The following is a 15,653-nucleotide window of genomic DNA, read 5'->3' on the forward strand; positions in this document are numbered from 1 at the left end:
TTCCTATTTGCTGTTTTTGTGTGTTTGCACTAATTGCTTCAACCGTGATTCATATGCAAGCCTTGAGACGAGGTGCCTGTTGTATCGAGACAGTTCCGCGCGCGGCCACGGCTTGTAAATCCGTCCGACTCATCCCAAAATGCTCCTTTTCTGTCGGATCAGCTATTCAGCTGGCAAACACAATCCTGATGAGCAGCATAAATTGCATTGCTGAGGCAACTCTTTCTTCACGTTTATTTTCCAAACCGTAACCTGGAGATCTCCTTTTTCCTCCTCAGACAGTGCCTTGAAAGCAAGTTTTTCTGGTGGCCGTTGTTCGGGGAATAGGATTTCTTCCTTCTCCTCCTTCCATTCTTGATCATTTCAACTTTTATTCGGCTTATTAAATGAACATCTCAATTCACTACCCTGGCAAAGCAGGTTACATTCTAAAAGCACCCATCTAGCTTCTTTTTCAATAGTATCTGACTACTGAGATTTTAATTGGAGCAGAAGCCATAATTCAAAAAGCAGGCAAGTGCTTTTTCCTCATCCCCTCATTGATTTCTGTTGAAGCAAACAGATGAGCTTATATATAAATATGTATGTATGCTTTTTTTAATGAAAAGTGCTGGAATTCACTAAAAAAGGTTAAAATTGAAGTGAGTAATCTTCAGTGCATAATGCAATTGTTAATTTTAGCTCCTTGCGTAGGAGCTGTTATGACTTGAACAGCCGGCTCTAGCCTTCATTAGAGAAGAAGCAGGCAGTTTTGAGACAGGTGGAGCTGGATCAAGCTGTGAAAGTGATTTGCTTGAAGCTGGTCATTAGTGTTAGAAATCTGGTCCTATCTATTGCATCCTTACCTTGTACCATGATCATTGCCGTTGTTATTATTTACCTGTTGTCTTTTTTCCAGGTTGGCTATGATCCATCGAGTGCTCTGAAGGACCCAGCATGGCGATTGGCACTCTGACCTGTTAATGGGGACATGGGACTCACGCTGTCATTGATCATTTGTGTGGACTTAACTAGCAAAGAGCAACAGAAGACGGTAGAAAGACAGTGGGAATTATAGCAGTTTTTCAGGTAAATGGCTGCTTTGGTGCAACTGGTAAACTATGAGTGTAATTGTTGTTGTGAACATTGCGTAAGCGTGTGGGTGAGCTCCGGGGTGATATGCCCGTGAAGAACTTGTGCATGCATGTGCGTTTTTTTAAGGATTTACGTCAACAACTTAAGGGTTAGCAGACTAGTTTCAGGTCTCGCCATTCATTGCGTTTTGAATTTTTAGAAAAGCACTTCAAGTTTCAGTTGTAACTGCGGAATTATCCAATGCCACGGGACTTCCTGGGGAGGGCGGTGGGAGGAATGAGGACACCCCAAAGCTGGAATTGGCTTACTGTCAGCTAGTTTGTGAGCTTCGTATTCCAGTTTGTTTGTTTATGAACCTTGTAGCTTCATTTTTTGTGAAATCCACAATCCTCCTCAAACGGCAAGACTATGTGGGAAAGGGCTTTTTTATTTTATTTGCTTACAGTGTCAAAACAAAAGCAAAAATGGGAAGAAGTAAGTTTTTAAAACTCAGTAGGTCTTATTTTTTCCACTTAAAACTTAGCTTAAAAAATGAAGGTAAGTCATATCAGACCTGTTGAATGTTAATTACAAGCTGTAAAAAGAAACACCGTAAAGTGTGGTTTTGCTTAATAGCCGCCGTTTCATTGTTGAGAAGTGACAAGTTATTGCAAAAGACCCTTTCTGAAATAACTCCTTTTCTCAACCGCAGTTGTTTTTCCTGCCGATACTTAAGCCAAGTGGATGGGGAAAGAAAAGTTAAATTATTCATGAGTCTCATTTGACAATTGATCAGTGGGGGAGGCTTGGAGAGGGAGCTGGGGGGGGCGGGGAGAGAGAGAGAGAAAGAGAGAAAATAATAGGCTTTAACTTTGAAAAGCCTTTAAAGCTTCTGTACAACAACCCATTGTGAGCTGCGAGTAAATGCAGTTCAGTTAAGATATCTTCGTTAGAAATACCTGCCAAGAGCTTCCTGTAGGATTTGCATAGTGCTGGGGAGAGTGACATGGGGTTTGGGAAGAGGCTTATGATTTTAATAATGGAGCTGTCAGTTTGATGCCTGAAAACGTTGACCCTGAGAGCTTTATTGCCAAATTTAGATTTCATAAGTTATATTGAATTATTGCCTCTTCAAATATATATATAATTTTTAAAGTGATAATGAGCACCATGGGCTTCTGCGTCATACAAAAACCATGGTTGAGTGCTAAAAACTGTGGTTTTGCTCATTCTTGGTTTTTGTTTCTGTTTTGTTTGTTTGGCTATTCTTTTTCTCTTTAAAAAAAAAAAAAGGGGGGGGAGGGGGGAAGTGGCAGAACATTTAGAGGAGGACAGCGCTGAGATGCCAGAGACCTGGAAGTCTGAATGGGTCGTTCCTGCCTGGTGCTGCTGAGTCCCTCACCGTCCCTCCCTGCCTGCACCTCTGCAGTACCAGGACGGGGCTGAGGAGTCGCAGCTCCTTACCTTAAATCTGCTCTCCACCAAGGCTGTGTAGATTGGACCTCTGCTTGTTTAACCTGACACAATTCTGCTCTTATCCAGTATTGTCAATTCAGTGCATCTCTTCAGCTGGAACCATACACAGCTTTCCACTCCTGGAAGCATGTTTTGGTTTGTTTATCAAAGGAAATGAAATTACTTGGGAAATAAAAAAAAAAAAAAAATTCACCTCCAGTGTTTTTTTGTGTGTGTGTTTGTGTTGTGATATCTTGACCTTCCAGGTCACCAAATCTTGTTATTTTAATTTCTGTCTGGAAGAATGTCTGAGCAAGGTAAATTGAACCAGGAGACAGCAGAGGAAGCTGCGAAAGAGCAGGAGACTGCTATCTCTGAAGCGAACCTGGACCACTGTATCCTTAATAAATCTGAAAGCTCGGAAGTAGAGGAGAAGGAGGAGAAGCTGAGCGATGCCAAGACAGAGCTGCAGGTAAGACAGGATTAGTGAATGGGCACATTAATACCATTGTGTTACCATTGCCTTCCCATTTCTGGGATCTCTTTCTTTGCCCACGCTTCCCTATTTTTTCTCTCATAATTTTGAGACCTTTTGTTTTGTTCTTGCTTTTTGTTTTTTTGTTTGTTTAATTTTGGGTCCTTTTATCTCTGTATAAAATAAAACGCTGTTATTTGTTATACCTTTCAAGCTCTTTAGGCTGCTGTCCATGTAATTAATTTTCCTGAGAAGTTAATTCCTAGATGTCTGTGTTAAAGCTTGGTGAAATATTTGACTGTTTTCCCTCTTTGGGGATTTAGAAAACTACCTTGATCTCATGAATTTACAGGTAATACTAATGAATAATTACTTAATGTGTGGTTTGGTTTGTAGGTGTTACTGCCAACAAAAAGTTGTTATGCAAAGCCTAAGAAGGTAATTTGATAAGAAGACTTTATCGGATGAGGGGGTTTTAATCGTTTTTGCTCAATCGAATATAAAAATAAAGGGGGACACTACAATTTAAGAGGAATTTGGAGAGGGGGAGCATTTACTTAAGTATGCCTTTTCTTACGTTTTTCCTTATATGCAAAATTACAGAACACTGTGCAGTGTGTTTTTGTTGTTTATACCTGTTCTTAAAGTGAATAAAGTGAGCAGAGATGATTCTTGGTTTTCCCTGCTTTCCAGACTGGGTTTGGGGAAGTTGTTTTTTGCAGTCAGCAACTGATTAAAATATTTTCAGAGTGATTTAATCTCTCTAGTTATTGGTAATGCTCGTCATGCACTTTTTCCACTGAAGTGATAACTGCTTCTCTTTTTTGCTATACCCAGAAACGAGGTGCAAATCAGAACCAGCAGAAAAAGAGATCCAAGGTAAGGGTCCATCTCTGCTTGGAATTGCAGGTTGCGGTAGGGTAAAGAATTTCAATCAACTGTCTGTCTGCAATTGAAATTACGGCCTTTCATCACTTGTGTGGTGGTTGGAGTTGTTTTGTTTGTGGGTTTTTCGCCCCCGCCCCACTTACCCCATAATCCTGTTGCACAAAGCAGAGGTAAAATGTGTCAGGTTGCCCTTTATTTATCCATCATACTTTTATGCTGCTGGGGTCCCTGTGTGCTTCTGTTCGCCTGTGTGCTTGTGTGCACCACTGGGGAAGGAAAAAGTTCATTCCTTTTGCTTTAGTAGTTAACGTTTTTGTTTGAATTTTATTTTAATGGACTCATCTTGACATAAAAAAAAATCTGAGACTGACTAGCTGCCTAGAGTAAATAAAAAGAGCTTGTAGGAACAAAACAACAAAAAACCCATAAAAAAAACCCCAAAACAACAACAAAAAAACCCAACAGAAAAACAACAAACCCTTCCCCCCGCCCCAACCCAAAACCTTCTCTTAATCTTCCAAGTGCAAATCCATAAAACTTGCGCATTTTATTGTCTGTGTTCCTTGGATACGATACCACTGGAAGAAGAGAGAGGGTGGAAAAAGAAAAAACAAACAAACAGAAAAAACAAAGCAAAAAACCTCAAGCGACAGAAGGAAACTCAAAGGTTAACTCTGTTAAATTAGCTTCAGTATGGGATTATCTATTCTTTCGCTGTTACGATTTTTGGTGGTAGTGGGTGAACTGTATCGGAAATTATTAAAAGCAAGAAGAAACCTACCACCTCTCCTGTGTGGCAAATGGCTCGTTGCTTAGAATCCCTTTCTATCTGCATCGAGGGCAGACAGGATTTTGCTGCCTCGGTGTAGGCAGTAGTTATTGGGGATGTTTAGGGACAGCGGATGTGTGCAGCTTATGTGACTGGGGGTCAGTAGTAGTGTTCTCTGTTTTGCTTTCTTTTTCTCTTACTCAGTCAGGAGCTAAAGGAAAACTCGTCCGGAGTCTTGCTGTGTGTGAAGAGTCATCTCCTCGCCCGGGAGCAGAAAATCTTCATGATAATCAGGTACACTGGCAGTTATTGCTGTTAGCTGCATGGTTGACTTACATGTTCAGTTGCATGATTATGTTACTTAATTGGGCATTTAACAATGTCTTTCTTGGGGGAAAAATTACATCCGACAGTGAACACGTTTTTGTGAAGTTATCTGGTTTAGCGTGAACTTTATTTTGAAATACTAGTTTTACACTATATCACAGGGTGTTGTTTGCTTTTTTTTCAGACCCCCTGAAAATTTCAGCAAACGGAAAAGAATTCAAAAGAATTCAGATTTTAAAATTTAAAAAATAGTAACAATCAAAAAGAATATTAATACGTTCTTTTCTCTAAGGCTATCTCTTTCGAGGCTGCACCAGATAGAGTTATGAATATGCTCTGGTTTCTGGTTCCTCTGAGACTCCAGTTCATATCAGTGTCCCCCTTCACGTAAAATTCACAGGTCCTTTGCTCTCTAAAATACCTTGGTAGAGCCAAGGATGCCTCCTGCTGAGTGGCATTCATTTTCTAAACTCTTGTTGTAGATTTTCCGGTATCAAAAAGTGTGTATTTGACTTTGTACTGGTAGTGTTGTATTCCCAGCAGCTGGTAGAGCTCTGTCGCCTGCACCCCTCACCTCGCACAGTAACACTGGTGGCAGTCCTTATAGATTAACTTCAAAAAATACCCCAAAAAGCAACAGTAAAAACCTCAAGTATTCTTCTTTGCTTGCCTGGTAAAAGCAAGTCTTAATAAAAAAAACAAAACCAAAAAACCCTCAAAATAACCCAAACCCAAAATATCATGAGCACTGCCTGTAACTTATGAGATGTTTATGTGCAAATCAGATCAGCCATCAAGAGAGCTTGAGGAAGTGACTTCTTGTGATCTTAGCACAAAAAAAATCGTATTTAAGTGTACTTTCTCACCGTTTCCTCTATTGACTTGAAACGAACCAGATCCAGCTCTCCTCTTAGCTCATAAGTATGGAGAGGTTTTTCTATTTTTTTGAATCTTTTTTTGAAAGACCAAAAACCAAGTTGTTTAGCAGGAGGACGTCTACATGTTCTACTGCTCTACAATGATGCGAACGCAGTAGCCGGGCAGGTTATTTTATCAGTTGTTCTGTTGTAGGTATATGCTTTCTGCTTAACTCGTGGTACTCGAGAGGCGTGGCTTTTGTTCTGCTTTCATTTGTATTTTCTGTTTAATGGCGAATGAAAAGGAGAACGATATCAAGAGATTGTATTAAGCATTGCGTGGTAGTTTATAATGTACTGCACAGGACCTGTATTAAACGTCAGAGAGACTGACGGGTTTCGAGGTAAAATCCCTGTCCGGATTGCACCCCGATGCCAGGCAGAGGAGGGGTTCCCGTTACACACAGCCTCTGGTCTTACTGACTTTGACCAGCTGCGGCAAAGATTTCTTTGACCATATCGAAACGTTTCTGGGAGATGAAGTGCCTCCCTGGACCCCGGCATCCATTTCCTAAGGACGTGGCGTAATTAATTAGATAGGAATTGCACTTTTGCTCTTGCTGACCTTTTACTAATGAGTGCGGCTCAGCTTTGCCATGGAAAGCTGGACCTGCAGGCTCCTCCTTGGACTGGCTGAAGGATACGGGACGTTTTGTGCCAACCGAATTGCTTTGCTTTCACTTTAGAGGAGAAGAAGCTTATTTTTGGTGTGGGTTTGTGTTCTGGTTTTGGTTTTTTGGTTTTTGTTTTTTTTTTAAGATTATTATTTTATCTTAATCATTTACAAAGCACAGGGAATTAATTACCAGAGAATGTATGGTACATTGCCAGAACTACTGAGTATGGATTGTACTGCAGACTTGATGTTTGTATTTATATTTGAATACTTGCCTTCATTTTCCTGTATAGGGAAAAAACTTGTTTACCTGTATTACTTGATCTTGAACGCTTACCTGATAGTTCACTATGTCCTTACTTAAAAGGAATGTTGCCTTTAATGTTATACTATTGACCAAGAAGTGTATTACTGCAATTTGAACATTTATTTTGTTGTTCACTATACTAAATCTTGTATCGATGTATTTATTAACACTGTATTTTATTATTGAGAAAAATCAATAAAAATCTAAGAAAATGTGCCGTAGCTTGCTTTCGCACCTCTACAGCCCTTTTGTGTGTTTCTTCTAGTGCAAATATAGAAGTATTATGTTACATGTAAGAATCTCCTGTATGTTCATATGTGTGCTTACGTGTGAAGTCTGTCGTCTTTCTTTTCATGAGTGCATTTTAACAACCACTGTGAAGCTTAGGATTTATGTCCTGGGAACAGCATGGCCAGTTACATTTTTCTCCTGTTTTGGAAAACTAGCCGCGCAGGGAATCAGAGTTACCCTTTGGGGTCCTTTGGCAGTGGTTGGTCCAAAGTTTGTTGTTTGAATGAGAAATCGAACTGCCATTTGAAGTGAAAGAAAGCAGGCGTAACGTTAGCCGAGTACAACTGAGCAGGTTAGCAAACATTTTTCTATGTATCTTTATCTTGAATGACCAGGAGTTCCTGCTCTTTCCCCCTGTACGCTCAGTTTTTCAGCAATACTGTCAGCCAAAACTAAGAGAGTCGGGATTAAGGACGGTAGTTCAGGTTAAATTTTGGCTCTAGGGCTTTGTTTCTCTTTTGTAGTGCTTTTCATCTCAAGTCCCTTGTGCCATATTTTGAACTTCACAAAAAGTTGATAAGGATTAAGCTGAGAAATTACTCAATTTCTGTCTTACTGTGGCACGTTTATGCTGATATCTTGTTCTGTTAGGATCTTGTCTTACATGTGTTGTGGTGGCTGATTTGTAGGTCTTCAAAAAATTCAGAAACCTAAAATTTGTAATAATTATTGAAAGCATCTTTTGAATTCATAATGGTCTGGTTGCTTAAAAAAACCCTAAAACCCTTACTTTAAAGTTTTGTGTTGACGTTTTGGTATGCTAGTCGTCTTTAAAAAATTGTGAAGGAAGGGAATTTACTAGCATTCAAGAAACTGATTTTCTCCAGTATAGGCGAACTTGATTTTCACTAACATGATGCCAAAAAATTATCAGGCATGCAGGACTCTCTTCTATTAAAGAAAACTGCATTACTAGGGAGTTTTGCAACAGTTTAATTCAAAGGTGCATTTTTACACTACTTAAGCATATAGTATTAGTTTGGCCATTTTTTTCTTCAAAAGAATATGAACACAGAAGTATCCTGTATTAAATTTTGTCACAGAATCAGATTGGTATTTCTTAAAATATATAAATTATGCCATGGTAACTTAAAAAGGAAACAATTTGTGTTTTGTTAAAACGAAGCCAATATAAAGTAGTGTTGTAAGTTGGGAATAATAAGTTCCTTAAAGCCAATTGGAAAACGCAATACAGCTTGAATTCTCAGTTTTAGTTAACTTTTTAAAGCTGAAGCATGCTTTCAAAGGAACTCGTAGTCTCTGAAATACTGAAGTATAAAACTTGTGATGCTTTGGAGAAGTTCACTTACCACAACTTGTTTGAAAATCACAGTGCACACACTTCACCCCTTTTACTAAAGGCATGTTTGCATATGTCTTTAGATACAAAGTGCCCGATGAGCACTCTTGTAAGTAAGCTCTCGTATACAACTGAGTTTATAATTTGCTGGCACTCTGCTACTGTCAGAGCCTGAAAGCTCAGTCTAGCTGATACTGCGCTTAGATGTGCAAAACTGTTCATGTGAGCCTGCAGGTTTAGTGAGGGGGAAAAAAGTTTTGTTTTTTTTTTTTAGATGTCTAGCCATCTATCATCATTTAACATGTGTAATATTGATTAAATTATAGAATTATTTAAGAAAGGCCATATAAAATGTATTTCACTGTTCTGACAAGTCTTGAGAGTTACTAAAGTGTAGAATAATATAGTGCCTTTAATATAGGTAGACTAAAAGTTACAGTATTCAACTATTAGGGAAGAAATACACTTGGCACTAGAATTTGGCCTCTCAGCTGTCGTCATTCTCCTGGAAAAAAATAATTTTTCAAATAGGAAAGAAATGTATCTGGCTTCAGCTCTTCTAGCTACACAGAGTTTAACGCACATCTCTGCAGGTTGGAAGCCACGGAAAGCTTACTGAATCTGCCCCTAAATTTATCTTTCTTTTTTTCCCTGACAGGAAGCAATCCAACTACAGCTTTCAAGTTTTCCTAGCTTGCAAGAAGAAGATAAATCTAGTAAAGATGACTCCGAGAAAGAAAGAGACAAGGATAAAAATAAAGAAAAAGATAAAGGCAGTGAAAAGAACAAGATCAGAATGTTATCAAAAGGTGAACGTAAAAATATTTAAATTGCTGTAATTACTGTTATAAAAAGGATTGTATGTTTTTATAAGCATGCATTTCTTTATTTGCATATAAATACACAGTAGAATTGTTTTCATACGTTGAGAAAATTCAGAACCTGAAATGCGTATGCGTGAGACACTGTGTTTCACGCAAACATCAGCCTTTGAAAGTGAAGAAAGCTTCCAAACTGAGGTTTGGTATTGGAGGTTTATTTTATTTAATGTAGAATCATTCTTCTGAATACTTAACCACGTTGGTATAAACACATGTATATGTAAATATATGCGTGATTATATAATGAGATAAATGCAAGACTAATACAGTATTTCGCCCATTAATGATAATACGGTGGCATGAGATTTGTGCAATGTAGGCAGCAGAGAGTAATCCTGTGCACTATTGCCCCTCTCTCATGGAGAATTCCTCTTAAATGCTGTAAGGAAATCCATCCATGACCTTTAACCTGCATTGCAATCTATTATTGTCACCTACTAAGACTTCTTCAGAAAAGATATTGTATCTAAATTTGATTTGGTGTTTTTTTGTTTGTTTGTTTGTTTTTTAATCTTTTTATTAATACATGGTATAAAGTTGCAGTGTAATCTGTCAAGAAGAATCATTGCCTACCTGGGTGCGGATCCGCAGCTGGTGTGAATTGTCAGTTGGCTTCAATGGAGCTCTCACAGTTCACGCCAGCTTGAGGATCTGTGTGTACTTTTGAGTCAGGCGATACAGCAGTGCTGAAAAATGAATTCTGACTACTGTCACGCATCCCTATTACACACCCACTCTCAGGCGTCACCAGATTTCAGTCTGTTAATGCAAATAGAATTCCCACTGGCACAATGCCTCATTTGTCGTGTGTACAGCATATATTGAGGCAAAGAGATGCTGATGAATATAACTTTTAATTTTTTAAAATTTTTTTTAGTAGCTTAAAGGAAGAACGTGACAGGGTCTTGAGTGGCATTGAAGGTTTCCTATGATTTTTCAAATGACCTGCAGTTTCTGTCAGTGTCTATTTTTAGTGCTGCGTTCTCAGTAGAACAGGATAGAGGAACCATGAACGTCCACCCGATGCTTTCAAGCATAGGTCTGTCTTGGCTGAATTCCAATTGAATATTTTCTTTCAGAGCATATGCTTTCAGATAGTTGATGGAAAATGGATTTTGATTTACAGTATAGCTTAATTGTAGCTGTTGAAATGAAATAAAGGGAGGGGTGTTTGTTTTTATTTTTTCAGATTGCAGTCAAGAGTATACAGACTCAACAGGCATAGATTTGCATGAGTTTCTCATTAACACATTAAAGAATAACCCCAGGTAGGTATTTTCTGCATTAGAGCCGGCACTCCTGAAATTAGAGCTGGTGGTCTTTGAGTTCCCGTAACTGTACACTGTTTTATTAGTTCTGGAGATAGTTATGAGGGAAAACGTGTAGGAGGTAAGCTGTTAACTGAGCAAAAAGCTATAGAAAGTCATCAACTTCTACTCCCCTGTTCAATCACCCATTGCTTAATTTCACTTTCTGCGACATCTGGTCTTTGTCCTTACCTTCTTGCATGTAGCTCTACATGATGTTGGCAGTAGTATATTATAACCATTGCAGTTGGACATTTCTATATGAATATAAAGTAGCTTTCTTTTGGCAGTGCTGTACAGAATTAAAATCCTGTGCACAGTGCCAAATTCTAGTCTCGATATTCCCATAGTTTTGATTTGAAGCAGCAAGCTCATCTCATCGTTAAATTTGCCTCTAAATGTCTAAGGAAGGATCTGTAACATTTTTATACACTGTGATTTTCAATGTTCATTTCAATTGCATTGTTAAACAGGTACCACGCAATTCTGCAATTACAGGAGAACTAAGAATAATTGGGTACCTAACAGCTTGCATAACCTCTTGTATGGATGGCAGAAGGTCCTTGAATTGTTTTATCTGCACAAAATGAGAAAGTTCAAACGAACTAAGGAGTGGTGCACTCTGTCAAGCTTAGAAAAAAATGTATGTGTGGAAATATGCTGGGGAAATTTTTGAACTTTTTTGGCCAGAGAGGATGGGTTAAAAGGAACATCTGAGACCTTCCACTTGAAAACAGAGGATTTTGACTAAGAAACGCTGCGGCATTGCCTCCTGGGAGCCATAGTTCAAAGGCGTTGTTCTCCATTGTGCTCTCTAACTAGATTAGATGTGCCCAGTCTTCCTGCCTGCAGATCAATGCCTTGTGGAAGATATGTCTTGGACAAAATGTTGAAAATTTCTGTGGGTAGCAGCTTTTCTCATGAAAGAGCTAGTTTAGCTGGAAATCTCATTTTCCATCCAAAAAAAGGGTGAAAAAGGACCAAAGCTATCCATAGCAGTCAAAGTCTTTCTATGCAACGCATTGATCACAGCCTGGCGTGGCTGGAAGCACTCTCAGGCCATAGTTGAGCTCGAGGAAGAGCTAAATCTGTCATGTATGTCAGCGAAGGTGCAGCAAAGCAGGCCGCAATCTTCTCCAGACATGCCAGGGCAAGGCACGTTTCATTTTTAATCAAGGTGGCTGACAACGCTTGCAAAATTGGCTTACAAACATTGATATATTCATTCTTCATCTAAAATGTCTATTGGTCGTTGATGCTACAAATACTTGCATTTCTTTTTGACAGGGACAGAATGATACTCTTGAAAATGGAACAGGAAATTATTGATTTTATTAGTGACAACAAGTAAGTAGAGTTCCATACTGGGTTATTAAGTCACGTGGGCATGTAGCAAGGCGAGCTGTGCAAGGGATGCGCTCATATGGACCACAGTGCTCCTGAGCACTGTTACTGGCACGCTGCGAGCTCAGGCTTTTATTTCCTGACATATGGTGGTACTGCTTAAAATACAGGAGATACAAATGAAAACCTTTTGCTTTTCATTGCGTCATAATTGCACTGGCTCCGCTCATGTAGGTCCAAGAATATAAGCAAAGCTTTCAGTGCAGAGGATTATCAAATATGCTACCTCATGGGTTTCCCTGTGTACTATATTATTCTAATACATTGGAAAATAAAACTGGATTTGGGTGGAGGGATTCTTGCTACCACATGTTCTATAAATAATAAAATGTTTCTGCAGTTTTAAAGAGTCGGACTAGCAGTATAGGAAGAAATTATGCTGACGGGAAATAAGCATTTTGTCAGTGAGAGAGAAGAAAGAAGTACTTGCTAAACGAGATCGTTGCAGCATCGCGCTGCATCTCACCTTGGGGAGAAAGGCAGAAAGCTGTTGCCAGTATCTCATCAAATCTGCAGGATGCGTGTGTGTGTGGGGTTGGGGGATGAGTTCTTCCCAATATACAGAATGCTCAGTAGATACCATGAAGCGTGAGCTGTGTTTGTCCCAGTGTAGTCCATGGAAATATGCTTATTAGAAACTCTAAACATAATGCCTTTCTTTTTTCTGCCTTCTTGTGGCAAACACTTACATGTAAATGCGCAAAGGAGAAGTTTTCAGTTAGATTTCTGTCCGCTGAACTATCGAATGTATTGCTATTTTAATTTCATTATAACTCAGAGGGAAATGTAATTATCGCTGTCATTTGTTTTCTTTTTTTCTAGCAATCACTATAAAAAGTTTCCTCAGATGTCGTCATATCAGAGGATGTTAGTGCACAGAGTGGCAGCTTACTTTGGAATGGATCACAATGTGGATCAGACTGGAAAATCTGTAATTATCAACAAGACCAGCAATACAAGAATGTAAGTAGCAACACTCTTGTGTTTTCCCTTGTTCCCTCTCACAAGAGCTGGTTTGTACCATGACTGCGTGGCAAATTTTTTTTTTTTTTAATTTGTAGTAAGAATGGGTGCTGTTTATCACTTTCTAGGGTGGGGAGGGAGGACAGGGCTAGCATTGTGGGGTTATTTGAGGATACGAAGATGCATAAGGAGAAATCAACCCAATTTGTCTCTTGCTGTAAACTTAATGCAGTGTCTTGGAATGTTACTTTCCCTGAGTCCTTAGTGCTTTACATGTCACCTGATACCATACAGCTGTATTCCTAAATAACCCAAACATATTTGAAAGATTGTCTCTTCCCTTGTTCTGGCTCTCCCTGCTTCAAGAGTCATTTTCTGCCCAGCCTGATTATTTAGGATTTGGTTCCCTTCTACCACCTGCCACCATTAATTCCCTTTTCCTCCTCTTCTCCCCTCCTGGTTACACTTTCTTTTCTCTTCAGATCTCAACGTTTGACCACAGAGTTTTTGTGGGATATAAATTCCATCTGATGGTTCAACGCGTTGCTAAATTCCTGGCAGGTTAAACTTGTGCTGGCATGCCTTATGCTGTCCTCCATGAACCTGTATAAAGCTGGCAAAAGCTCGAAACAAAGTTCCCTGGCTAATTCAGCAAAGACGCAGTCCTGTGTCCTTGCCTCATCAGCATCACTTGTTCTCCCTAGTGACATGTCTGTATTAACCATGGAACCGTAGCCTTCCTCTCCCTCTTTACCTATAAATTACTTAATGAAGAGGAAGTAACTACAACTGGGTAATGGAGTTTTAGTATCTGGTATTGAAAAAGGAAAGCCCCATTTGAAAATTGTGTACTTCCTGTATTCAATTAGTAGGAGAAATAAAAACATTTATTTCATTTACATATCCAGTAGCTAGGTGATTTACTTAGACTCCGTTGCAGAGAGGTTTGGGTTTTTTTTTAATGTTACTAGCTTCTCCTGTGGGAGGCTGGAAGGAGTATCTAATTTTGCAAGACCAAAACCTGAAGCGTACACATCGGTATTTGTGATTTTACTGAGCCCTAAAAATCTTCCATGTGTAAAGTAGATTTAAGATTACGGACAATTTATTTGAGATTCTTTTTATGAGCTATCCCCGAGATACTCGGGCATCTGTAAAACAACACTTCGACATCAATGTTTTTAAAGGTCTGAATAAAGAGTGCACTAACAATCTAATTTTCAGAAGTCAATAGAGTTACAGTGGCTTGATAAAACTGACACTCGGGCTGCTACGGCTTAGCCTCCGGGTCTGGTAATACCTGCCCCTGTGCAAGGGCTACGTTTGGGTATGAATAAGCAAAAGCTGGGTATGCAGCAAACTGGTGTCCATTTCTGAGCTGTAAATGAGAAAAAAATTAGTCTCCTCTTACACAAAACACAGTCAGTCGTATTTGAATGCTTTTTAGGCATTCCTCTCTCTCTCCAGTTCTCCCTTTTCCCTTCGCATCTGTGTCACCTCTGTAGTGCACCAGCCACTACGGGTCTTTCCTTCTCCTGGCTGAGTTGATGATGAGAGAACATGGCATCAGCTTCTGGCAATGCCGTGCTGGGTTGTGCGGCGGTGCGTCGCAGGGCTGGGTAGCTCTGGCAGCGCTGTTGGAAATGCTTACGCAGCACTTCTGGGGAGGACGCTGAAGTCCTCTTGAGCAGCAAACTTTATCCGAGTGCGCCGGTGAAGCGGCGGCTGCTTTGTGTGGTGGGAATGAACGAGCAAGCCTGGTTACCAGGCGTGATCTGGCGTCCCTGTGGGCAAGCTCAGCGGGCAGGACGTTGCGGGGGGCTAATGGGTCGAATGACCCTGTCAGCTGTGGTCGTGCAAGCTGGAGGTGAGGCGTGGAGCCGGATGAATTGGTTCTGACACCATTCCTGCGTAGATCCTCCAGAAAGAAGTACAGGTACTGTGAGTACAGCCGTTTTGCTAGCACCGCACAAGCTGCAGATTTTTCTTCCCTTCTGCGGTAACGTGGTGGTAGGTAACTGAATTTATATGAAGCTCGTATTCCATCCCGGTGCTTCCAGCGTGTTATTTACATTATTTTGATACTGCTGTAAAAGAAAGCCTGTAGAAATAGCTCTTTCCTTTCATAACTGGAGAAGATGGCATGGTTTGTTTTTTGTGTTTTTTTTTTTTTTTTTTTTAAATATCCATGGCTCTGAAAGAAAATAGATTGTTATTTTCCAGCTTGAATAAGGGCTGATGAGATTTTATTATCCACAGCAAATATTGTGCAAGTTCCACATCGGAAAGCATCCGATGTGATTTCATGTGTTCTGCATTTCAGTACCCTCAGAGGAGACAATTTTGTATGGTTCAGAATCAACACCAAATACTGGGAATGTGTTGACTCTATTAATTACTACTTGGAAAGTATCCAGAATACCGGAGAATCTGGAGAGCGGCTGAAACGCTGTTCAGTGTGGTTATGCTGTGCTGTAAGCCTGAGCCTCGACAGTTTTATACAAATTTATGGAGAGGCCCCGTAGACAAATATTCTGAAGATTTGCATTTTGACAATAAATTATCTCTTCACGGCGTATGGCTTCCAAATTACTTTAGCTGCATACTGTGGAGAGGGAAGAATATTCTTGCATACTCAAGAATTCATAAATCCTGCACTGGCTGTGTCGTCTGCGTGTGTGTGCCTGTTTGGGAAGAGCG

At 39.8% G+C, this 15,653-nt stretch overlaps 1 protein-coding gene across 1 annotated transcript in view; it reads left to right on the forward strand.

Moving 5' to 3' along the window:
• Positions 1-735: 735 nt before the first annotated feature.
• Positions 736-15,653, forward strand: part of LOC104620228 (cAMP-regulated phosphoprotein 21-like) — a gene marked incomplete at its 3' end in the record, with an annotated part of 30,643 nt that continues 15,725 nt past the window's right edge. Inside the window, exons 1-10 of the mRNA XM_010286383.1 lie at positions 736-811; positions 899-1,068; positions 2,775-2,980; positions 3,380-3,421; positions 3,821-3,862; positions 4,845-4,934; positions 9,057-9,207; positions 10,469-10,547; positions 11,874-11,933; positions 12,813-12,953. Of these exons, the coding sequence (XP_010284685.1) occupies positions 2,813-2,980; positions 3,380-3,421; positions 3,821-3,862; positions 4,845-4,934; positions 9,057-9,207; positions 10,469-10,547; positions 11,874-11,933; positions 12,813-12,953 (773 nt within the window). The remainder of the gene's footprint in view (positions 812-898; positions 1,069-2,774; positions 2,981-3,379; positions 3,422-3,820; positions 3,863-4,844; positions 4,935-9,056; positions 9,208-10,468; positions 10,548-11,873; positions 11,934-12,812; positions 12,954-15,653) is intronic.

Source organism: Phaethon lepturus, unplaced genomic scaffold, assembly GCF_000687285.1.
Source record: "Phaethon lepturus isolate BGI_N335 unplaced genomic scaffold, ASM68728v1 scaffold15744, whole genome shotgun sequence".
NCBI lineage: Eukaryota > Metazoa > Chordata > Aves > Phaethontiformes > Phaethontidae > Phaethon > Phaethon lepturus.